Source organism: Uloborus diversus, chromosome 10 (assembly GCF_026930045.1).
Source record: "Uloborus diversus isolate 005 chromosome 10, Udiv.v.3.1, whole genome shotgun sequence".
Lineage (NCBI taxonomy): Eukaryota > Metazoa > Arthropoda > Arachnida > Araneae > Uloboridae > Uloborus > Uloborus diversus.
This window is the reverse complement of record NC_072740.1, coordinates 66,344,545-66,369,900: the sequence shown is the minus strand read 5'-3', so window position 1 is coordinate 66,369,900 and position 25,356 is coordinate 66,344,545. Positions and strand designations below refer to the sequence as shown.

At 31.4% G+C, this 25,356-nt stretch overlaps 1 protein-coding gene across 1 annotated transcript in view; it reads right to left on the bottom strand.

Moving 5' to 3' along the window:
* Positions 1 to 25,356, bottom strand: part of LOC129231035 (serine/threonine-protein kinase WNK1-like) — a 247,222-nt gene that overhangs the window by 30,631 nt on the left and 191,235 nt on the right. Inside the window, exons 10-13 of the mRNA XM_054865282.1 lie at positions 16,211 to 16,293; positions 10,326 to 10,557; positions 7,605 to 7,793; positions 6,243 to 6,437 (exon numbers count right to left, since the gene is read on the bottom strand). Coding sequence (XP_054721257.1) covers positions 6,243 to 6,437; positions 7,605 to 7,793; positions 10,326 to 10,557; positions 16,211 to 16,293 — 699 coding nt within the window. The remainder of the gene's footprint in view (positions 1 to 6,242; positions 6,438 to 7,604; positions 7,794 to 10,325; positions 10,558 to 16,210; positions 16,294 to 25,356) is intronic.

Genomic DNA, 25,356 nt, shown 5'->3' with positions numbered 1-25,356 from the left:
TAATATTTGGAAATGAGCATTAGCAAAACGTCCCACAGCCTCATTGAAGCATACTCGTTGTGGAAAAAATATAAGTGCACACTTAAAACACTAAACTATTCTTATTTGTCTTTATCATATAAATATAAGTAAAGTAAAAATGCAGTGAAGCAAATATGATGATGCTTAAATGTATGATTTTTTTTTTAAACAGGCAGAATGATGTTGAATGGGACAAAGGTTGAATGAGTCATCATTAAGTTTCAATAAATTTGCTTCAAAAGTTACCTTTTAGTGTCAACAGTGCCTTTAATCATCCACATAACTTGACAGTATTTTGGTTCTTTAAATTTAAAGCCACATAGTTTAGTTCTTTATGTTTCCAAACCAGATCTTTTTTGAAAAAAACATTCAGTAATGAATCAATCTTCTGATTCAAAAGTATATTTGTTTTATTTACAAATTTGCATTTTCAAATGCATATAAATTAATAGGTAAAGAAATTTCAGAACACGTTTAATTCCCGACATTGAACGTGTAGCAGCGGGTCGCATGGATTAGTTTTGCGTACCGTATCTTGGGCACTACTGTTTTAGAGCATACGAATTCCTCTTTTTCTGTATTCTGTCGCCTCACTTAATATCTACATTTTCTAAAACATTCAACAAATTAAGATAAACTCTGAAAAATTTAATAATAAAGTTCTTACAAGTGATGGAATCGAACTTGCATGCAACTGAATTGCTTTTTTTGAGTGGCCGTGGTAAACTAAGAACGTGAAATTTTGCTACTACAAAATATGAAACATAAGAAGTGTTGAAAATAACAGAAAATTCAAAATAAATGATGTCCAGGCAGTAAAATCACATCGCAAAAAATGGCAAGCGGCTGCAACAGAAGTGGATGCAATGAGATTTCAAAACTCAGATTTGATTTTTTGGATCATTCAATTTTCCACTTGTAATAGCTTTTATGTGCTATACTGTTAAATCACTCAAGATTTCTAATGCTCCTTTAGTTACTGTTCCTTTCTCTTTGTCCAGGACATTTTTCCATAACTTGAAATAAATTTCCATGACTTTCAATGAAAATTTCAATTTTCCATGACTTTTCCAGGTCTGAAATTCTGTTATTTTTTTCCATGACTTTCCAGGATTTCCATGACCCGTACGAACCCTGTATATATATATATATATATATATATATATATATACATTCATAGTAGGAGGTTATGAGATTGTTTTCTCAGTTCCAGCTCACCCCAAAAAGTGTAAGCGAATGCCCCAATTCAAACTCTTTTTATTTTTATTTTTGGCTATTCAGTTACTGTAATATTCACTGTTGATGCATAAAACTACAACATAATCTTATAATCTATTGTTAAAATCAAAAATTTTTTCATTTGGTAAAAAAAAAAAATTAGTAATATAAAATATGTTTTGAATTTTGTTCAATTTGCAAATAATACTAATTTGATTTGCTAAGCAATGTTTATTTCTGTTAATTTAATTGTTCTTTTTTACATTAATCTGGACGTTTATTATACAGGGTGTTTCGTTTGAACCTGAAAGACCTCTATTTCTGCAACCATTAGTCCTAGATGCATACTTCCAATTGCAAAAATGTTCAAAATCAGATGTGGAGTTAAGATATTGAAGTTTGAAGCAAAAATAAAAATGAGTCAACAAAATACAAAATTAAACTTTTTATACATGCCCTAGGTCCCCCAACTTATATTTAAAGAATTAACCTCCATTGAACACTATTACTGACACAAAAAACTTGACATTTGTGCAACCAAAACTCAAGAAGGTATTCCAGTTCAAAGTTTTAAGGGATCAAAGTCCAGAAGATGAGACTGGAACTTATTGCCCTTTCAGAAGAATGACAGGTTATCAAAGCAATAAAAAACAAGGTACTTATATTTTTCATTGCTATTCAAAAATAAATGCAAATGTTATGCCGTGATATGCAAAAACATACTGCAAAACCTTGAAAAATTTGAAAAACCACACTCAATGCACATATATAATTTTAAACACTTGTTAACCGCTATATTTTCACCCAAAAGGTGTTTTTGACGGCGAGTGTAATGTGATGCAAATCACAAAACATTGTGTTTCATATCTCGGTGAATATTGGTAGTACTAATTTCAAACTTTTTGTGTGGGAATTATTTTTCAATGGAGATTATTTCCCTAAACATAAGTTAGAGGACCTGGGGCCCATATAAAAAGTTAAATTTTATATTTTCGTACTCATTTTAATTTTCACTTCAAATTTTCAATACCTTAATTCCACATCTGATTTTGAACATTTTTGCAATTGGAAGTATGCATCTAAGAACGGTTGTGAAAATAGAGGCCTTGCAGATTAAAACGGAACACCCTGCTTATACACAATGTTGCACAGGTCTCATGAATAAATACTTTTCTCTGAAACCCTGCCTTTAGCATTGTGCTTCAAGAGTGCCTTTTAATTTTTGCAAAGAAAAAAGGCCTGGATTAAATGGCTACTAATAGCAATAAGGTTGATGCCAAACTAAAATTGTCTATAGACAATGGTCTACTAACTAAATATTTGAATTTTCATGATTAGCTAAAAACAGAGCATAATTGAAGGGCTTGGGGCAGAAATGTGACAAGCCACAAGGAGTGACTTTTCAATCAAAATTTTTGTTTCTCATAACTAAAATCGAAATAAATCTGACAATGGATTGTGTTATTTGGAAGAAAACATATCTGGTTTTAGTATTGCAGAATATAGAATGTATTCTGCAAAATATAAATGAAAAATTTCTCTTTGCCTTTGAAAAATTCTGCAAATATTTTTTATAAGTCGGAAATTGGTCTACTGAAAAATTCACATCATGTGGCTAATGACATTTTTGCCCCAAGCCCTTCAACTTTACTAGCCGTTTACAGCAACCAGCTGGTTTTCCTTTCTATGCAAGCAGCTGCCCTATGTGGCAGCTGTTTGGCTTATTTGTCATCCAGGGCATGCACAGAAGCTTTAAGGCCCATCACAAATGATTTTTACAGGCCCCTCCATGTTGTTTACCCCCTTGTCTCTACATATATTTCACCCCTCATTTTAGAAATCTTGTGCAGCCTTTAGGCTCGAGCTCTGGCTAGCAGGTGATTTCCCCCCTCCCCCGCCTTGTGCATGCCCCAGCTTGTCATTCGTCATTCACTTTTTCATGCCAAGATTGCTGCCTTCGGAACACTGAGATAAATTTGACGGAGGTATTAATCTGTATCAATATTAATTTGCATAAAATATTTTCTATATCTATCTGCAGTACACTCATTTGGAATTTTTGCAAAAGAGGGGAGGGGCAAAAGGTGTACTCTCAATGAACATTTTGTCGGATATAACAAAACGCAGGTCCACTTTTTAGTGAATGCATTATTTCTTTAAGGGGAGAGGGGGGCATTGAACTCTGTTGAAGTCCCATAAATGACAGGCATATATCTCTTACTGATCATCTACCTATATAGACCTCTATATTTATCTATCTATCTACCTACCTACACGATCTAGAATTAAATTTTCTTGTCTATTTCTATTTATTTTAACTTAACCACTAATCCCTAACAAAAACAAATGTCATGCAAATAAACTATGCTGTTTATTTATTTAATTAAAATAGCACAAAAAAAAACTATGTTCCCCGTAGTGTGCAAAAGATAAATATACTCACTGCTTTCATTGAATTAAATGCACACAAATCTGTAACCCATTAAATAAACACAACAAAACATACGGGGGGAGGGAGAAAGGAATAAAATCCCTAGATGAAAAAAGAAATAAGCAAAAGCAAACACTGAAGTAAGATCATGTAGCCATGATGTCATTGTGAATTGAAGATTGCAATCGGCTTTGCTTGGAAGTTGTGCCTTGCTCTGCATTAAAAAAAATTGTTTAAAAAATTATACATTGCATATTTTTTGAATATTTTTTTCTGAAAAGGGTAAAATGTTTTTACTATTACAAAGTTAAATTTTAGGAAACAGACCCTTACACTTTTTGCAGGATGAGTTAAGCAAAAAATTAAACTCACGAAAAAAATGCAAAATAAAAGCTTTTCAAAAATTCATTAAAAAATACAAAAATTGCTCTATCTGCAAAACCTTCTTTTTACATCATAAAGGGTGTCCCAACATTGAGGCAAGATTTGAATTTGCCACCATTTTGGCAGTAAATAGTTGACAACCTTGAAAAAAGAACAATTTGACAGCTGAGAGTTTAGGGTTAGTAAAAATGGAGCGTTATACGATACAACAGCGTGTTTTCATTTTTGAACAATATTTCAAAAACAATGAAAGTTGAGGCGGATGAAGCAGTAATTGTGACTGGTGTTCGATATTGCGACATGGTAATGGAAGATTGGCTACAGGCTTGATGACATCATAGACAAATAATTAGAGACTTATTGTTAGTGAGTTTGTCTTTGGTTGACTGCCTTTAAATAACCCCATAAGAAGAAATCTAATGGTGTTAAATCACACGATCTCTGTGATCAATTAAACTGAAAAGAGAGAGCACATGACCAGGAAATTTCTCACGCAGTCATTGAGTTTTTTCATATGCTGTATGGCATTTGGCACCGCCTTGTTGAAACCATATATTGGACACATCACTAGCATTCAATTTCGGCAAAAAGCACTGTGTTATGTTTCCAAATCGAGCAACAGTAACAGCTACTGCTTGACCAGCCTCAACTTTCATTACTTTTGAAATACGGTTAAAAAATTAAAACACGTTGTATCATATAGCGCTGCATTTTTACTAACCCTCAGCAGTCAAACTTTTCTTTTTTTAGGGTTGTCAACAATTTACTGCCAAAATGTTTAAAAATTAAAATCTTGTATTAATTATGGGACACCCTTTACTTAAAATTAAATTTCCTACATTTTAGTAGAAAAAAAATATTTTTTTGATGCAATAGGTTTGGGGTCTGAGAGGTAAAAATAACTAAAAAGTGCTAAAACTGACACAGGGTAAGATCACCAGTAACAGACAAGGGTCTAGAAACAGACAGTCATAAGTTTGAATTTAAACAAAAAGCCATTTAGGTGTATCACATGTCTTCCTTTTATGCCAATTTAATGATAAAAGTGCCTTGGAGTAAGCAAAGAAACACCTTAAATATTTTCATCCCTAATCTGTCATGAACCTAGGTAAAAAAGCATTTCACAGAGATTACTTTGATCAATATTGGCAATTTTAACACAATTCAATGGTTAGCTCTCTAAACATTGCCAATAGTTCATAATTGAAAAATTCAAAAAACATATTTTTTCGCCAACTTTGCAGCAACTTGGTGATATGGGATTTTACTAGGAGTCTACATAAAAAATTTCAAATTTCTATGGCATACCGTTTTTGAGTTATTCAAGATATGTACACACATACATTCATGTGTACATACAGGCGTCATGAAAAACTTGTGGTCATTAACTCAAGGATCGTCAAAATGGATATTTGGGGCATCCATACATTCTTAGGTATGTATGCATATGTGGTCGGGTCAAAAAAACATCTCAACATTCATTGGGGGTGAGCAAAATGGAAATTTAGGCTGATATTTGAGTGAATTTTGTTTTTCCAAATACAATACTTCCTTTCCTATGTAAAAGGATATAATTTACACCTTCAAAAAACAGCATTTAACCTTATAATTCTTTATCTATTTTAACCCTTAAAACTAAAAACGGAACACATAGACCAGAGAGAAAAAAAATCAAAGAATTAAAAGATTATACTCACATGGCAGTTTCAAATTTATTCATACTTTGAGAATTTATGAAGGATTTTATATGATGTTTAATAATGCATGTGATTGAACTGTTGAATTAGGAACACATTTAGACTCAATTTAATTAATATCACCTTCAGTGACATTATAAACAACGCCAATTAATATTGTTAATGATTGCAAATACAACAGATATCTAGATTTAAACTATAAACATATTTCAGCCCACAATTAATAGAAATTATTTCTGCAATATCACTGTTCAAAAACCTACACTTGTGGTAGTGAAAAATAGTGAACTAATTTAATTTTTGTACAAAAAGGGCAAATTTTAGACATTAAATAAAATTAATTTTATTGTTGATGAGTTTTAAATTTTAAACTGGTTTATTGCTCACATGGCATGGGTTTATTGCTGACAAACCATGACATGGTTTATTGCAAACTGATAAAGCATCAAAACTGCTTTTAAAAGAAATAACACTTCAATAAAAGAAAATACCTGAACATCTGCAAAGGAAGTAATAGTGCTTGTCATGGAGGTAACTGGGGATATGGTTTGAGGTACAGGAACATCACTTTGAGTAGACGATTTTGCAAGTCTTGATGGAGATCCTTGTTTTTTAGGAGACCATTCCTTCTCTTGATCTTGAGGTGTTGAGGGAAGGCTACTATCTTGACTATCAACACTTAAATTCTACAGTAAAGATAAATTTTAAAAAATGCTACTCAGGCATTTCATGGGAGAGTTACAGCAATGAAATAAAATTAATTTTCATCATTTTATTCAGATAAACGGTTCTGTTCATTTATTCTTCTTGTGGAGCTTAACTTTTCTAGTATGTATAACATTCTGCTAGAAAAGTAAAGCTCTACAAGAAAGCACTTCCGGTTTTATGAAAAGTTCATCAGAAAATGTTTGCATTTAATGAATCCACTAAAAACTAAACTAACACTAATCAGAAACATTTTTTGCTAACTGAAATCCAGGACGTAATGTTTCAATCACCTCTAGCATTTCATTTTTCAATGGCATGGACATTTTTAGATTTGTTTGTTTGTTTTAAAATTCATAAGTTTCTACATTAGTTTGTGCACTCCTTAACCTTAACTGACTGACTTTTGTTCGTAGTGGCAATCACTGAGCTTTCTTTTTCTCCTGGCTTTAATTTCTGTGAAGCAAACGGTCCAAAGTCAAACAAAATGTTGCACTACGTCCAAAAAATTTCAATACACAGAGATTTTCTCGATATATGGAAACAGTTTTTCTATTTAATGAAGATGGAGATTTACTAAAATCTTGATAAATATAAAATTTTAATATGTGGAAGTTTGATATTTGGAAGTCTGACTGTATTTTAATTTTCAGAACCTCAAAGCGATATCTCTTATTAAATGGAACAAACATTTATAAGCTTACGAAATTGTCCCTTCCTCAAAACAATACACATTAAAAAACACTTAAGCAGATAACAATGATTAATGGTTTTAAACCAGCAGTTTTAGCAATACAAATTAATTTAAGAAACACAGTAAAATAATTTTCAGTAAGTTACTGCCCTATAGCCAGGGCTAAGGCAGAAATACATGCAATACACCGACAGCTCAGTCATTCCAGCCTTATTAGCACTCATCAACCTGGTATAGGAAGTGACTGAGCTGGTGGTGGCAACCTCTTAAGGAAGCCTAGAGTTTGTTTGGCACTCTTGGCTTCCTAAAGAGGTTTCCACCTCCAGCTCAGTCACTTCCTATGCCGGGCTGATGAGTGCTAATAAGCACGAAACTGCAGTTCTCGGCTGGAATGACTGAGCTGGTGGTGTATTTCATGTACAGTAAAATAATGTTAAGAGGAACAGTCACTGACCTTATCCAGATCTAAATGGTCTTTAAATGTCTGTCTTCTCATAGTTGGAGGGCTGTAGTTACCCGATATCGCTTCCAAATATTGTATAACAGGTATTTTTTCTGGATTTTCTTTCAACTGGCGTATAACTTCCTGTATAAAATCAGTAAATATCTCTGCATGGTTTTCCGCAAGTAAATTTGTAATAACCTAAGAACAAAATAAAATATGCTTAAAAAATACTTTATACCCTCACTAGCATAAAAGAATTTAAGCAAAAAAGAAAAAAGACTATTCAAAACAGTGACACAACATTATTTTACTCTACTTCATTAAACAAGGAAAAAATGTTGTGAAAATTTAAACTCATGATTTTCAAAAATACATAGCAATGCTTCATATGGACAAATTACTTTTGAACTATGTTCATTAGTTATATGATAGTTAACATCAAAGCAAAAAGCATGATATGATAACAAAATAAGTAGGATTTGGTAACAGTAGCTGAACAATTACTTGCTGAATTATAGCTTCATACAAAATTTTACTTAACAGCTACTAAAATTAGTTTTTGAACACAATGAATATAATTTGTACAAGGATTTACTACTAAAAAGGTGCTAACAAAAGTAAAGCACATTGAATTCATTAAAAGTACTTATTTATTGTTATTAGAATAATATTCCAGGGTGTCCTGAAATTCAAATTTTTTTTGAACAGCTTTTGCACCTCTGATAGCCTTAATTTGTTTTGGCATGCTGTGAATGAAAGACTATGGCTGTGGCAGGGCTATAACCAGAAAATAATTTCAGGGAGGTTTTAAAAACTTTCATGCCAAGCTTTGCGGAAGGTAGTACATTATTGAAAACCAGCCTTGACTCGCCAAAATTAGTAATAATGAACAATACCTATGTAGTACAAATTTCACTGCAAAATCAGTATGAGAAACATATAAGGGCGATTCTCCAAAAAATGTCGCCTAGTGTAAGGCTAAGTTTTTAATTTTTTTTTTCCAGTTAACCAAAGCTTTCAAAAAATAATGCTGTTGGGGAATAATACATGCTTTAATGTACTATCAAAGCATTCCAGTTAATCCCATATTTAATAAATAGTTACTTGAATAAAATAAAAACTTAGCATTACACACGGACATTTTTTCAAGGGGGGAATCACCCATAAGCTTACTATACATTTTAATGACATTTCCCTTCTCAAAATATTCATACTGAATATTAAAAATAAAACCATTTAAATAAAGATTATATGTTTCATATAAAAAATATCAACGTATATGAATTTGTCTGCTTGCTTTAATTTATATACTAAAAGTAAATCAAGTTTAAAAGGTTCCAATAGAAAGTTGCAGCTTCAGTTTGATACTTCAAACCACAAGAATAGTTAAATTAAATTTAGTTAACTCAAGTTTTAGGAAGAAATAGTACTGTAAATATATTGACTGATCCCTGTTTAAGACTGATTGCACCTCAAACTTGAGAACAAGAAAAACACATCTACTAGGAAAAAGAGTTCTGCCTCAGATAGCCTCGACTAAATACTTTATTTCAGATGGAAATTCTTTAACACATTTATTTGCTTTTGTTTTCAGTGCTTTAGAAGCAATTTAGGCACAAGAAAACTTCAAAAATGCTTCAATTATTTTCCGCTGCCTAGATTGAGACCCTGATATGAGGGTAGTCTATATCAGAAATACCAATGCCAGACATTTGACCAACAATCCATCGTTATATATTTATGGCACCATCGTAATATTGACCCCAGTTATCTACAGTCAGTGCTGGCTTTGCTTTTTGCTAACTTATTTTGAATGGCTTTAAGAGAGCCATTGATCTTCATTGGGGACTAATTAATTGACTAGGACCAGCCTAGCTGGGCCCAGAGCCTGTTGCTGGTCGTCACATTTGTATTTGTATTTGTATTTGTATATTGAATTGACTTTCGCTAAATTGTATGAACTATACAGAAATTTGTGCTATTGTTCAAGTCATCGGGTTATCTATTATGAAAGTGTTTTATGCAATTAATATACATATGAAAGACTTTTGAGGTTTGGAAATTTTTTAATATAAAAGAACATTTAAATGTCAAACCAAAATTTTCGGGGGGGTTGGGGTGAACCCTAAGACCCCCCCCCCCCTTGTATACAGCCCTGGGCTGTGGAAGCTTTCTGCATTTATGGATTATGACTCTGCATTTGGGTATGATCACATCGTTAGCCATTTCTTTCTTCCTAAACTCTTAAACAGTTCTAATAGGATTCATGCTTCAGCTATAACCCAGCCAATCTAACAGCAGAATAGCTTGAAACAAATAATAAGTTTTCATTGAGCAGGCTTCAGGCAGAAGGCTGCATCTGATATGGAAGTACAAGTTTTAGGGAAAATTTTGAAGTGCTGCCATTCAAAAAGTAATTGTTATATTACGATAAAAATTTCCATTTATTCTTATAGCAACACATAGAACAACCACACAAAGTTACATCCCGATCTGAGATCCTCAGGTGTCAAATTATGTTTTTGTTGGATGATTTAACTTGGAATGACCCAGCACAGAAAATATGCTAAAAAGTGAAAGACTAACAATACAGAAATATCCAGAAAAACAACCTTTAGCAAGTAAGAATATTCACTTTAAGGCCTCAAAAAAAAAAAAAAAAAGAACTGACCAATATTTATTTATGATAAACTATGAACGAAAACTTTTATGTAAGAAGAAGTCACATACCAACTTATTTGCTATTTCTTCAGGACTAGTGTCAGTGAAATCAAATTTAAATGTTACAGTTTTTCCTTTTGTTGATTCAAGTTGACATTCTACCATAGTATCTTCAACACCAATAACAGTTAACTTCGGAGTTCTGTCTTGGGTTCTACGTCTCTTGACCTTTTTCTTCTCCATTTTTTGATGCTTTGCTTGTTCATTCAAATGTTCAGAATCACATGCACCATCAGGAGCACTACAGCAATCAAAGAAGTAAGGAAATAAGAAATTTTGTATCAATTTTGGCATTTTGTGAAAGAATGTTTAAAATTTCAAATTAATTCTGCAGTTTCATTTTATAGTCTTCTAACACTATTTTAGAAAACTGAAAACTTAATAAATTATAACTATACTAATGAAAATCAATACTTTGAAAAAGAATGCTCTCAAAACTGGTCATAAAAATTATTCATATTGTTTGGTAACTGAAATAAGAGGTTCCCAGAAGAGACTAATGTCCTTACTTACCATGGTTAATGCACAGAAGTTTAATGAATTTCCCTGTGTTTTAAAAAGTTATCAAAATGGACATGCTAGAGTGGTCAGGAAAAGTGGTCATATATGTATTACACAAAGAAATCAAAAGTCTGTTGTACAGTAAAACAAATTCATCAATGTATGCAGAAATTATGTTTAAAGAAGTAAAAATAAATAAATTAAAATCTTATCTTCTTAAGATCAAGATGTCACTCATGAAATCCATTCAAACAATCTAGTATGTCTTAGAATGAAATAACAAAAATCTAATTCAGTGCATGAAAAATATCAGGATAACGAGGGTCCCGAAATAAACTGATTTCATTGCATAAAAATAGCATTGTAGAGAACTAAATTTGAAAGTTTGAACAATTGCTCATTTTCCCAGTTTCAGTGTTAAATGATGCTGAATGATAATGGTCATAGGTCGGGGAAGCTGCTGTACCCACTGACGGTTGTACCTAGGGACATTGGTCGGGAAATTCCGGGTATCGTCAAGAGAGATCCTAATTGGGGTTCAACGTGTGTGTCACAGACTTCTCCAGTACCCCAGGAAGTTTCAACGCCATCAAAGGAACATTTAAGATTCTATTATATTTTTTCGGTTTTAGTAGGATCTAATACAAATACAAATACAAATGTGACGACCAGCAACAGGCACTGGGCCCAGCTAGGCTGGTCCTAGTCAATTAATTAGTCCCCAATGAAGATCAATGGCCCTCTTAAAGCTATCCACTCCGTTGCTCATTACCGCCTCTTCCGGTAAGCTATTCCAAGTGCCCACGACCCTGCTAAAGTAGTAGTTTTTCCTGATTTCCAAGTTAGCCTGAGATTTAAATAGCTTAAAACAATGACCCCTTGTCCTGCTTTCCCCGCAAAAATTTAATCCATTTACATCTTTCATTTTGATAAATTTAAATAACTGAATCATGTCCCCTCTGACTCTCCTTTGCTCCAGGCTATACAGTAAAAACAATCATGAGCATTTTTTTTTCCCATCCGTCTTGGATTATACTATTCATTTTTGTTATAGGTATCATGATTCCCTATATTTTGAAGGTTTTGTTTCTGATTTTTAATGTTGTATTGGGTGAGTGCAAAAGTTCGTGCAGAGTTGCAATAGATGGCGTTAGAACAAGCGTAACATGTTGTCATTAATACCACTGTCTACGTAAGCCAGATCGTTGGAAAGGTGACGTGTGCAGCTTTCATTCCAATCAAAATAATTTGTGCAGATACAAACTGCTTCCAGAAAGATTACTTTTAAAATGAGTGTTGATAAAGTGCATTTACGGCATGTTATGCTTTAATGAGTTTCGGAAGGGAATAAACATTGCAGCAGCCATAAAAAACATTCAAGATGTTTATCAAGATCAAGCACCAGCTAAACAAACCATGGAAAAATGGTTTGCAAAATTTCGTTGCGGAGATTTTAAGCTGGAAGACGAGCCACGCTCAGGTCGACCTTCCGACATTGATGACGGCGTTTTGCGCTCTTTAGTTCAGAATACTCCGCGAATTTCAACAGAAGAAGTTGCTACAGCACTTAACGTTGACCGATCAATTGCTTTTCGGCAATTAAAAAAATTGGATTTGATTTAAAGCTCGATATATGGGTGCCCCATTTGTTGACCGAGAGCAACAAAATCCAGCGAATTTCTGCTGCCGTATCTTTACTCGGGCGGCTCAAAAACGAGCCGGTTTTGGATCGATTAGTTATGGGCGATGAAATATGGGTCCTGTACAACAACGTTCAGTGCAAACGCACATGGAAACAGGCAGGTGAACATGGTGACGCAATGGCAAAGGCCAGTTTGCACTCGATGAAGGTGATGCTCTGTGTTTGGTGGGATTGCAAGGGTGGGATTGAATTTATTTAGTTTCTCCCCACCGGCCAAACGATTGATTCGAACAAGCACTGTCATCAATTAACTAATCTGAACCAAGAAATCAAACAGAAATGTCCGAGTTTGTCAAATCACAAAGGCGTAGTCTTTCATCAAGATAACGTTAGACCACACATTTCAAGACAGACGCTACGCAAACTGAACAGCCTGAAATGGGATGTCCTAAATCATCCACCGTATTCTCCTGATATCGCACCATCGGATTATCACTTATTCCGGTCCGGTCATTGCAAAATCATTTAAATGGAAAAAACTTGACTCTTTGAATGCCTTACAAAACGTCGTGTCTTCGTTCTTTGAATCTAAACCACGCAGTTTTTACAATTGGGGCATCCGTATGCTGCCAGAACGTTGGAAGAAGATTATAGACAGCAATGGAGATTATATCATTGATTGAATAAAAGGTTTTGCTTGCCTAATCACTGTATGACTTTCTCTAACAAACTCCGCATGAACTTTTGCACTCGCCCGATAAAACTGTGGACCTGTCGATGTGACTGACTTGCAGAACCAAAATGGCATACCTTTGTACCCAAGGACAAATAACCATGCGTACCCACGGATGGCAATTTTTAGTCTCCTTGGGTCACACCTGTGTTTTCTTGCATTGTGAAGTACCTAAAAATGGTGCCATGTCATTAACGTCCGAAATTTGCTTTCAACAATGATGATGAATTTGAAGTAAGCCTTGAAGATATAGTGTTGAAGTAACCCCCTCCTGTTGTAGGATCTACAGACCCTCAATCCCATCTGTTTTCATTTGAAGTTGACTTTTCTGGATTTTTGTTGATTTAATCTAAACTGAGTTTTTTGTAATGGGTTACTTTTGGTATAAGGTTTCAATTTGCATATAAATTGAAATTATTATGTAAGTACATAGAGAGCCAAACTATCATGAATCTTTTTTTTTTAAACATATTAATTATTCATAGCATCATTAACTCTATTAAGAGCAATAACTTTTCTAAAGAGTTCACTGATGTTAAAAACTAAGGAAAATTTTAAAAAAGGGAAAAAAACCTTCAATTAATTTACAAAGTTTAATTTCTATTGGATATTTTATTTAACGTTATTTTCAATGGATGTTTGAAGTATTTCAATATAAAATGGCTTTTGAAAATGTATTGAGTATAATATAGCTCCTCAGACATATATATATATATATATATATATATATGTCCACAGGTACAAAGGCACCTGTCTGCGGAGTGAATGGGGTGTTGTACCCACAGACAAAAAAGATGGTTTTTAAGAAAAAAATTTTGAAGTTGAAAGCTTTGAGATTTTCACCTGACAAAAATTGCCATATTAGATGATAAGTTGTAGATTGTGAAGAAAATTTTTCCGATTGATTGTCCATTCCCAGAGACTAGCAAAAATTGAAACATGAATTTTGTCCGTGGGCACAGCAGCTTTCCCTACTCTTTGAGAGCCACCAGATGGCATTTTACCATTGAACTCACTTGTAGCGAGTGCAAGGGGATTGTAACATGTAAGTTGATCTCAAAAACAATGCGCTAGGGGAGAATTCTTGATTTTAGAAGATGAAGTACTTTATCCAAATTTTCCCAAGTATTACATTACTTTTCAAAAAATCTACAAACAGTGTTACACATAGACTAAAGCTGGAGATTTCAATTACTAAATCTTTCCAATGAATTTTGAAATTCCAATTCATTTTAGCTAGAGGTGGGCAATGTCATTCTTATAAATGATCCATTCATCAGAGGATCATTCAATATTTTGATCCCTTCATTCAACTCGTTCATTTAAACGACTTTTTTCATTTAAAAAGTTACAAGCAATCTCTCTCTGCACGACATACTCAAGTATATTTGAAATGTTTCATTAGATCAGCAATATTCTTTGAAGGAAAAATTAACCAAAATCATCTAAAGTAGGAAAATATGGCTATTGAAAATGAATTTAAAAAAACTTTATTCTGGTTTAGATGTATAAAGCAATTAAAGTTTATTTTGCAAGATATTTCTTAGTTGCTGAATGGTAAGATATGTTTTCATTCCAAAAATCGAAAGAACTACAGAAAAGAAAGAAATAGGCTACAATATTAAACACTAGAATAAAGAAATGTTCATTAAATTTATCTGCCTTAAATAACACAAACTTAACAAAAGTAATACAATCATAAAACGACTGCTTTTTACATAAAAACTGGCGTAAGGTGTCAAAACTGACCTTTTTTGACCCCAAAACAAACGCCTGTCAAACATGACATCTACCCAAAAAAAGAGGTGCGGTCCTTCAAATATTGTTTTCCAGCTACACTACTGTATACATACATATAGTATTACCAATAGGTATAACAAGAAAAGTAACAACAAATAAATTGTTAGCTCAGCCGGAGTACCGGATAATTTAATTTAAAAAAGAAGGCTTACCTAAATATTAGGAAGCTTCAAAATTTTTCTACAGTACCAATGAGAACAGAAAAAAAAACCACACACACACAATTTTTTAAATGGAGGAAAAATTAGACAGTAAAAATCCTTATTTAAAACCTCTGGATAATGAAAATGAAATGTAAAAATGAAGCAACTTGGAAGTCGCCAAGAAAATTAAAAATGAAGTCAAGTCAATATAGATGGTAGTTAGTAGGAGAGATGTTATTGAAGACAAAAGGATCACCAGAAAAGTGATAAAAGGTACTTTTGGAAATAATTTTCGAGACAGAAAATGAGAAGGACCAAACAAGTTACACAAAACATTACTAATGGATACATGGGAAAATTGCAATTGAAGAACTGCAACAGTTTAAAAAAAAATGAATAAAGCAGAAATTAAAAAGGCTCGAACTGAATATATTGTACTGCACTGAGAAAAAGGAAATTTAAGATTGATTAATGAGTTAAAATTTTGAAGATGAATGTATTTCAAAAAAAGAAATTGCGATTTTATCACAATTGCATGAATGCAAGGTTCCAAACTGCTCACCGTTCAAAAGAACGGTCATTCATTTTTTAGGTGAACGAACGGATCCGTTCATTTTAAGGATTCGTTCTTCTAGACCCGTTCGTTCAATAACGACACTACATCCCTAATTTTAACTCCAAAAACATTTTTTTCTAACCTTTACACTGATTTTAGATAATATTTCTCTGCCAGAAAGTGAATGAAGAATTAGTTATTTTTACTCAGCAGACACACTTTAAATAATGTATTTCTGATGCTTAAAAAGGTAAACAATTTTTTTTTATTAGTTAAAATAAATGAAAGTATGCAGCTTGCAATAAGTCCTACTAATTATAATGTTACTAGTACAAATACAAAAGTGACGACCAGCAACAGGCTCTGGGCCCAGCTAGGCTGGTCCTAGGCAGTTTACAATTCCCAGTGAAGATCAATGTTAATTGGAAATTGTTTGCATAAAATTATTTTTATGGAGGAAATGACAGTTATAAGTAATTTTACGTGCAGCAAAAATGTTTAATAGCTTTTAAGACATACCACCTTTCACATTTTGATTCTTCAGAAACATTAGGTGCATTGGCATCTAATCGTGAAGCATTTGATAAATTTTCTGACACCTCCTGAAAACGCAATATTATCTCAATCAAAACTATAATAAAACATAAGCAGAGTTAAATTATGAATCAGAGAACATTAAATGAAAGGTAAAGATATCGCTATAAATTTGAAGGAAAATACCTTTTTCAAAACAAAATTGTAGAAATGAAGTTATTAAATAAATTATATTCACCATAAACATGTAATAACTTTTTAAATAATTTACTTGCAATTGCATGCAAACACTATAAATCTAAAAATGTTATTCTTTAAATATTATGATCATGCAAATAACACTCATTTTAAGTATGTTAACAACTAGCGCCAAGTATATTCTGCAAACATAATTCAAAAAATGCAAACAACTATGCTTCTATGACCATGGGAATGAAATTTAAGTTTTCAGATTGGTTAGGTACTTCAGAATTATACTGATATTCTACAGTTGGCAATAGTAAATAGCAGAATTAATATAATTAAAACAAACATAACATCATATATTATCAGCATTGTTGTGCAAATTAAAAAAAAAAAAAACCATTTATTTTCAAATGCTATATATGCACAGTACAATTTCATAACAAGACATTTTCTTTGTTAATTCAGCAGCCCTACGTTTAACTGAAATCTCTGCACAATTCTGACAGTTTAAAAACCCATTATGGAACACATTTTGGCTCAGGTCCATCATTGAATGCATGAACTTCAAAGAAAATTATATTGTTTAAGTTGCCATAAAATAATGTAATTATAAGTATACAGCAGAAACAGGCATTACCAAAAACTTTTTCTTAACTAGTAATAGTTTCACAAATGTTTTGTGTGTGTGTGTGTGAATGGAATTCTTTATTATTTATTCTTAATTTCTAGATTTTTACAGAACAGGTCTTGATAACTTTCAGTAGCACAATGCTATCTTACTACTATAGTCAAACCTGCCTGCGTTAAGATTCATGGGACAGAAGAAAATTGAAATATGACGCTTTTCAGGTACAAAGGTTTTGATAAAACTATAAAAATGTGCAATTGGAACAAAGCGAAGGAGTTGACATATTTTTTGTATTAATGGTGTTAATCATTTTGCTGTCTGATTTATTATGATTATGTACATTTTACTAATTTTAGTAATTACATTGATAAAAAATCTATGCATCCCTTTAGGGACAAAAGCTATCATTCAATTATTATCACTCTAAAGTACTTTTACTTTATCCTCAATCAAAATAATTTAAACACTTCAATGGCACAAACATAAGTGTCTTCTCATGACTTAAAACTTAAACTGAGGAAGCTCTACTATGATACAAAACCCCTCCCCATCTCTTTACTTCATTTTCAGGAGTACGTGGAATTCCAAGAAAACTTGCTCATTATGAAATTTTTCTGGGCTAAATGTCCCCAAAGACTTATACAAATACAAATGTAACGACCAGCAACAGGCTCTGGGCCCAGCTAGGATGGTCCTAGACAGTTTATTAGTCTCCAATGAAGATTGATAGTCCTCTTAAAGCTATCAAACCCTTTGCTCATTACCGCCTCTTCCGGAAAGCAGTTCCAAGTGTCCACGTGCTACCCTACTAAAGTGGTAATTTTTCCTAATTTTCAGGTTAGCCTGAGATTTGAATAGCTTAAAACAATGACCCCTTGTCCTACTTTCCGTGCAAATATTTAACCCATTAACATCTTTCATTTTGATAAATTTAAACATTTGAAGTATGTCCCTATCTCCTCTGCTCCAAGCTATTCATACTAAGCCTTTTAAGTCTGGTATCAAAATGTACATCTGAAAGTCCCCAAATTAATCTAGTAGCTCTCCTTTGAACTCTTTCCAATTCAGAAATATTGGTGGACAATGTCTGCTGATGTAAAAAAAAAGGAATATCTTTTCTCTTCAACTTCTGCTGCTGATAATGATCATTAGGGATCAAATGACAGTGTAGGAGGAATTCATGATATGCAAATGCTTTCGGGAACCTTTGAGACAAAGATACAAAAGATGAAATGTTGAATTTATACTGCAAGTGCAGAGACTAAGCAATTCTGACATAGGGTATAACAAAAGAAAACCGAATTTGCAAATGAGGCAGTTTAAGAAATAAACTATTTAAACTCATTATGACAGAAACCAATTACAGTTTCATTATAAGTGCCAGAAAATTACAGATTCTGAAGGTTTTCAATTTGTCTTAAGAAATAGAAAAAAAAAGTTCTAAAAAAAAAATCGACAATTAATTTCTCATAGATGTAATATTGATGAAAGTAAGAGATTGATTGACTGTATCAAAATGAAGTGAATTCGAAGCACAAGAAAGCAACTAAATCAATTCTGAGTTTGATTTGAATCAATATTTAAGCTTATATTCAGTTCCATAGTATGTTTTAAAATTGCTATTATTCTTTTCTAAGCAACAAATAAAAACAAAATTCTTTTATAATAATATTTTTAAGTTTTAATGTTTCTTACGGCCATGACAAAACAAAATGAAACAAATGTTGAGGCATAAAAATTTCATGTTCAATATTAACAAGTTAAAATTAGGCTCCTTTGAAAATAATTTTCGTTAGAAATAGTTCTTACTTTGATCATCTTTTCATATTCAGATAGAAAATTTTAATTTTGATCAACTTTTTGTTGTTATTCTGTTTTTCCTATGTTTGCCAACTTAAACATTGAAAGAAAAAGTGCTCAAATTTAAACTATTCCTGTTCAGAAAAAAGAATAGTTAGAATTTACTGAAACGTAATGACTAATAGCTGGAGAGTGAATTCAATATTGTTTTCATTTTATCTTAATTGTTTTCATTTTACTTAAATCCAACATTATATAATTGTTCAAATATATCTTAAAAATATATACATATTGGATTTAATTTGATGTCCAAGACATTGGAGAGAGAAAAATAACTAAAATGGGCGGCTTTCCAAAAAGCAATGCTGACATACGGACGAGTATTCTGGTCTATTTCTGAATGCAGTAATTGTAATATTTTTGCATTGCTTGGGTCATGTTCAGTACATTTATTTTACGTTTCTCCCCTGTACTGCACAGTTGTAAAATTTTCTAAATTTTTGGATTAGGTGCTTTTACACCCTTCCTTTTTTTTTTTCTTTAAATCTACCAACACTGGAAAGCAAAGTGTTTTTTTTTTTTTTCATACAGATAAATTTTGTTTGTAAAGAGCTTTGTAATGGTACTCTAGCAGAGGTCCAATTGGCTTTGATGTTCTACTTAAAAGACCTTCCAGAAAAGAAATTCTTGGGCATTTTTCAAGCATGAAAACTTGTTGGCAAAAAAATTTCAAAGTCAATGCCCTAAGATCCTATAATGAAGGAAATTTACTGTTTGGTTCCATACATTCATTGTATTTCTTTTCCAGAATTTACTATCACTTTTGACATACCCTTCAATTTTTTTATTGATTTATTTTTATTATTATTTTTTTTTTTTCCAAAATCAAATTCGCAATTAAACTTTCTTATGAAGAGCAGTTTTGAAAATTTGCATAAAATATTAAAATAGAAGGAGCCTTAAAATCAACATTACATGAAGAAGCATGTAATGTTGGCATGACATGACTGCATTTTAAGTGGTCATTCACCATAAGTTTTAAAATGCATCACAGTAGAGGAATTTTTAATTCAAAATGCATTTGCTCTAGTTAACAATTGAAATGCAAAATAAACATATTATCACAACAAGCAACAACTCGTCGCTTATGTTTTTCCAACTAAAATTAACTTCTATGATTTTAAGCAGTATTTTCCAAAAGGCAAAATATTATCAAAGTACATGTAAATTTGACTTGTATTTCACACTTTAGTAAAATATTATAAAATATTATAACAGCTTTTATGTACCCTTCGCCAAAAAAAAAAATTGCTTTAACGAATTTTAAAAGAGAAAATCTGTACCGGATAGCCACATGAAACAACCACCACTTGCATACAATTTAATGTTATAAAATATTTCCAATGCCCATCACAAAAACTATAATTGGCACCAAAGGGAAATTTTTGAAAGCAAATAATAAATACCTATAGGGCCTTCACAAAAGTAGTTAATTTGAACCCCTTAATAAACCCAAATACCAATGAACCAAAAAAAACTTATCCACATACCTATTTAGTGTACTCTATAATCCAACATGAAGCACATAAATTTAGTTAATACAATAAAACAAAACAATAGATAAAAGTTATTTTCAACAGCATGCAACTATAAAATAATATGTATATTTCAAACATTTTACTCCATCAGAAAATACATGCAATTCTCATGCCAAAAGCCATGCAATTTGTTACTAGCAAACTTTTCATGCTCATTAAATTGCAACTAGAAAGAAAGTGAAAAATAAAAAGCAAAAAGAAATGTTTTACATTCAATTGAATGAAAAACTTTACTCAATTCAACAAGACAATTAAATTTTTACACACATAGAAACATATCACATAGAAGAAACAGTATTAAATCAAACATCTCAAAAGAGTAGTAATGAAAGCAAAAACTAAATTCAAAACCTTCCCGTAGGCCCAAAATGTGGTACACTACAAGTTAAAATATCTATAAATCAAGATTTAAAATTACAACTAATATTTCAACAGTTTTAAGAGTTTAAATGTTAAAAAATGTATAAATTATAATCCTTCTGAAAAAGTATTACATCTATTTTCAATCATGTATAAATGAAAATGATAACAAATAGTTTGAAAACCTTTCGCACATTTAGGTATAATAATGCTTATATTTTTTTTATTGATCATAAATCAATCAAAGTAGTATTTTTTATACTACATGACATTTAGATTTAATATGTAAAATTAGAAAAACTGAAAAGAGAAATCTACTATAATGTCTATTATTTATTATTTAAAGTAATATATTCACATGGGATGAAAGAGGTTAAAACAGTTGTTTTCTTCTCTGTAAAAATTTAAAATTAATCTCCAAATTTGAATGCATAAATTTAGAATCAAAGGGTTCCATTTAAAATTGAGATAAAACAGATAAACTTTTATGATACAGTAAAATTATATCAAGTATAAAGAGAAACATGAATAAATCAATTGAAGTGCTAAATTAATGTGGTAAAAGAAAATACATGAAACTTAAAAGCATAGTCATATTATTATTTCATATTATCATGATATATTCAACATGGGCATCAACAGCATATAAAAATACATAAATGCAAAATATACTTTAAGATAAACAAAAGTTATGGGCCATGTGTAAATGTTTATCATTTGGGATTTCTTTATTGCACTCCTAACCGAGGGTTTAAAATTTTAAAAAGTTTAACATTTGGATCAAATGCAAACTTTTAAATGTGTGTGAGAGAGAGAGAGAGATTCCTAATTTCAATACATATTATAACTATTTTTTATCCAGGAGATTCTTCATTTTTATACTGAACTGCAAGACTTGGTGTGCTCGAAAAAGCAAATAATTAATTTATCCCTTTAATTATTTAAAGGACATATTTTTTTATTTTTTTTAATTATTATTTTAAAATAAATTTTTGTTCTCACTGGATATCTTCAATAAGTACTTGAAATATATATTTGATAAAAATTTTGTCCTTTTTTTATTAAGTTATTATTCTTGCTGGATACATTTTTAGTAGCAAAAGAACTGTGTATCTAAAAATGTTCAAAAAAAATATATATATATGTCCACTGAATAAAGTAATAATGTTGCAACAAAAAATGCTAATTCAACTGCATACATCTGTTTCAAAGATTAAAAATCAAAATCTGCTCTTCCAAAGCAAAAAGAAGTGAGCTTCCAGAATGTAAATTTTCCAATTTCAAATGCTTTACTCTTCCCAGAAACTTTTTTTTTTGAACTTAGAAAGAGGTTTCTTGCAACCCTAAAAACAGATGTACACAAATTAATTTGCATGTTTCACATTACAACATCATTAATCTAGTTATTGTGTGAGGTAAATATTTAATTTCTACACTTTTGTCTCACAACAATAAAAAAGTCTTTACCCATCAAATGTGCTCTGTCTGTCCTTACACAAAAGAAGAAAAGTTTACAAAAAGGCAATGAAATTCGGTTTTGTTAAATTTTTTTATGCTAAAAATAATGAAAAAATGAAAAATAAAAGTCAGTTTGCAGGAACATTAAGTTTAAATAGTCATAATATTTTGCATGAAAACAATAACAATAGTTTTCAGGAGGGAAAAATCTTTTGCTGAACAAAATGCTTAAATGAGTACGAAGAAATTTTGAAAAATTATTATCAACAGAAAATTTTGCTGGTGCCCATGAATTTAATTTCATGATACATGTAGCTTAAACACCGCAATTAGATTTTCAACAGTAAAAATCATGAAATTAATAATTAATTACATTTGTAAAACTTAACATATTGTATGAGTTAAGTCCTGAAATTTACAACAATACTTATGAATTATGAAGTTAAAATCAGAATTATTTTTAAATATACACATTAATATTACCACATATCTGTACCTCAGAGCCAGAAGGAAGTAAGTCACATTATGATAATTTTACAGAAGAGAGGAAAAACTTTTCTGGCACCTGCAAAGGATGGGAGGTGCACTGTTTTAACCCTATCAAAAAATTGAAAAGGATGTTTTTTTTTAAGAATTACATTCACATGGTTTGATGCAGAATAGTCTTCTACATACAATGCACTAATAAACCGAAAATCGAAATTTTTGAACTTTTATCTGTCTGGCTCTGAGGTACAGATATTACCTTAACTTACATATCATTTACAAGTTTAAAATTATATTATCATTATAGCTTTAGAAAAGGTACTTTAAGAATTAAAATTTCACTCAATTACTCTGCAACATAACATACATATTGTTAAAAAGATTTACTTCTCCACGTATCTTTAGTTTAAAAAGAATGCTTTAGACAATTGAGTTCTGAAGTGAGTAAACACTTTAAACTTCCGCTAATATCTAAGTACATAAAAATTCAAAAAAATTTTTAATGCTTTACGTCCAGATTGATATTAGAACTGGTAATATGGGATCTGCTTTCAAATGCAGTATCCAGATCTAAAAGATATCTTCTTAAGCAAGAAAGAAACTATTTAGCACAGCAACCAACTTTCATACAAAATTTTTGCTTGGAATGAAGTTATATAAATATATATATCATTGGGAAAGAAATGCCAAGAGCAATCAAAGTAGAGTCAATGAGCAGAAACGTTAAAAGAATGATCTATTGAAAAGATAAAGCGATAAGAGTTCAGATTTGTCCAGCTACCAAGCAGAATAAGGAAATATCATGGAAAGAAGAGCCCAAACCCCATATGACGAGAGAACAAAATCAAAAAAATGCTGCAGTTTATACTGATTGCAATTTTCTTAAATTATCATGAAGTGTAAAAATGTTCCTTGCATATAAATATTAATATAAAAGAGGTTTCTTTTGTGTTGTGAATTTAGTTTTGAAACGGTTAAAATTAGATTACTATAATTTTAAATCAAAATAGTTTAAGTTCCTGAAATAAATTCAATAAAATAAATTAAAGGCAATTTTTATGTTATGTGGAATAGGAAAGTAACCAGGCAGAAATTTTCCTTTTGATTTTAGTAGTTTTTTGTCCCAAGTGACATGTTAAGAATTTTTTTTTTTTTTTTTCGCCCTCCATTCTTAACCATGATTTCCAATGATGCAAAATTTCAAGTGTTCTTTATACTTTGTCAAAATATGAGCAGAATTAAACTGCAGTACATCAACACTTTTAAAAATATTGAATTCTTTATATATTTATTCTTCCATATTTTTATCTCATTTGAGAGTTAATATTTTACTTGTTTAATTCCCTGAAGATATGATGACTTGACTAGATGACATCTTCTACCCTCATTCTAAAGTAGTGACATTTTGCCAAAGAGAGGTTTCCCCAAAGACCCCTCTCTTTCCCCCAGGGAATTTAGTAACAAAAAGGTTAAGAACATGAAAACGTTTTTCTCAGTCACTGTTATTGTTTGTTTCAGTAAGCATCTTTTCATTGTTACATTCATTACTGGGCTTTCCTGATTTTAGCAAGGAAAGTAAAATGTTATCTGATTATTTTACAAGATGCTATAAGTAAAGTAATTACTTAGTAAAAATTTATAATCCTAAAATTTAATATCTCTTGATTATCTAAACAAAGTGAACCTTTTAGAGTACATTTTTCTCTAATGAATTAAAACAAAGCGAGTGATCTTACATAGCTAAATATTGTCACCTCAAAGCAACAGTAAGTTATCTTAGTGTTATTTCTGGGATAACATATCTTACGGCCGCTCTGAGGCAAAGATATGTTGCCTTATAAAACTCAATATACGATCATTAACAAGTTCAGTGAAATCACATTTACTTCTTTTGTTTGATAGGATAAGGTAGTATTTCATTCTTGAGGTTCTTCATAAAAGGCTCCCAACAGATATTTTATTTTGCTATAGGAAAAAAGGGGCTTTTACAAATTATACGAAAAATGAACCTTTATCAACTTTTAAAGGCAGCACTGGCACAATGGCACAAATCAGGCATGCACTGATTGATCAGCAGCAAATAGGTGCTGGACACTTAGCAGTTCTTTAATAATCTGACAACTTTTACCAATTAATCAGATGGCAAATGTTTTTAATTAAAACTACTTTTGCCAAGAAGAAGAAACTATGCTGAAGGCAATTTTTACACTTACCAATTTCTTTGAACTTTAGCTGTTGTCCCCCTATGTGACACAAAATTTACACACTATCATGGTAGGGATGGGAACGAAGTATTCAAATTTTTTAGGAAAAAAATACAAACAGAAAATGGAAGTTACAGGGAAATTCCAAAAGAAAACCGAAATTTTAAAGGTAAAAAAGGACCGCATTTTGAACAAAGTCTTTTAGGGATTTAAAACTGAAAAAGGGACTAGCTTTTTTAGGGAGAAAAGGAACTAGCTGGGATCTCTGTTATAATCATCTTCAAAAATAATGTTTTGTAATCTCATATATTCCAGAGTTATTGCTATCAGACCTCATTTTTCTTGCTTACATTTTTTTTTTTTTTCTAAATAAAACTTATAACTTGAAAATTATCAATATTTCTGAAATGA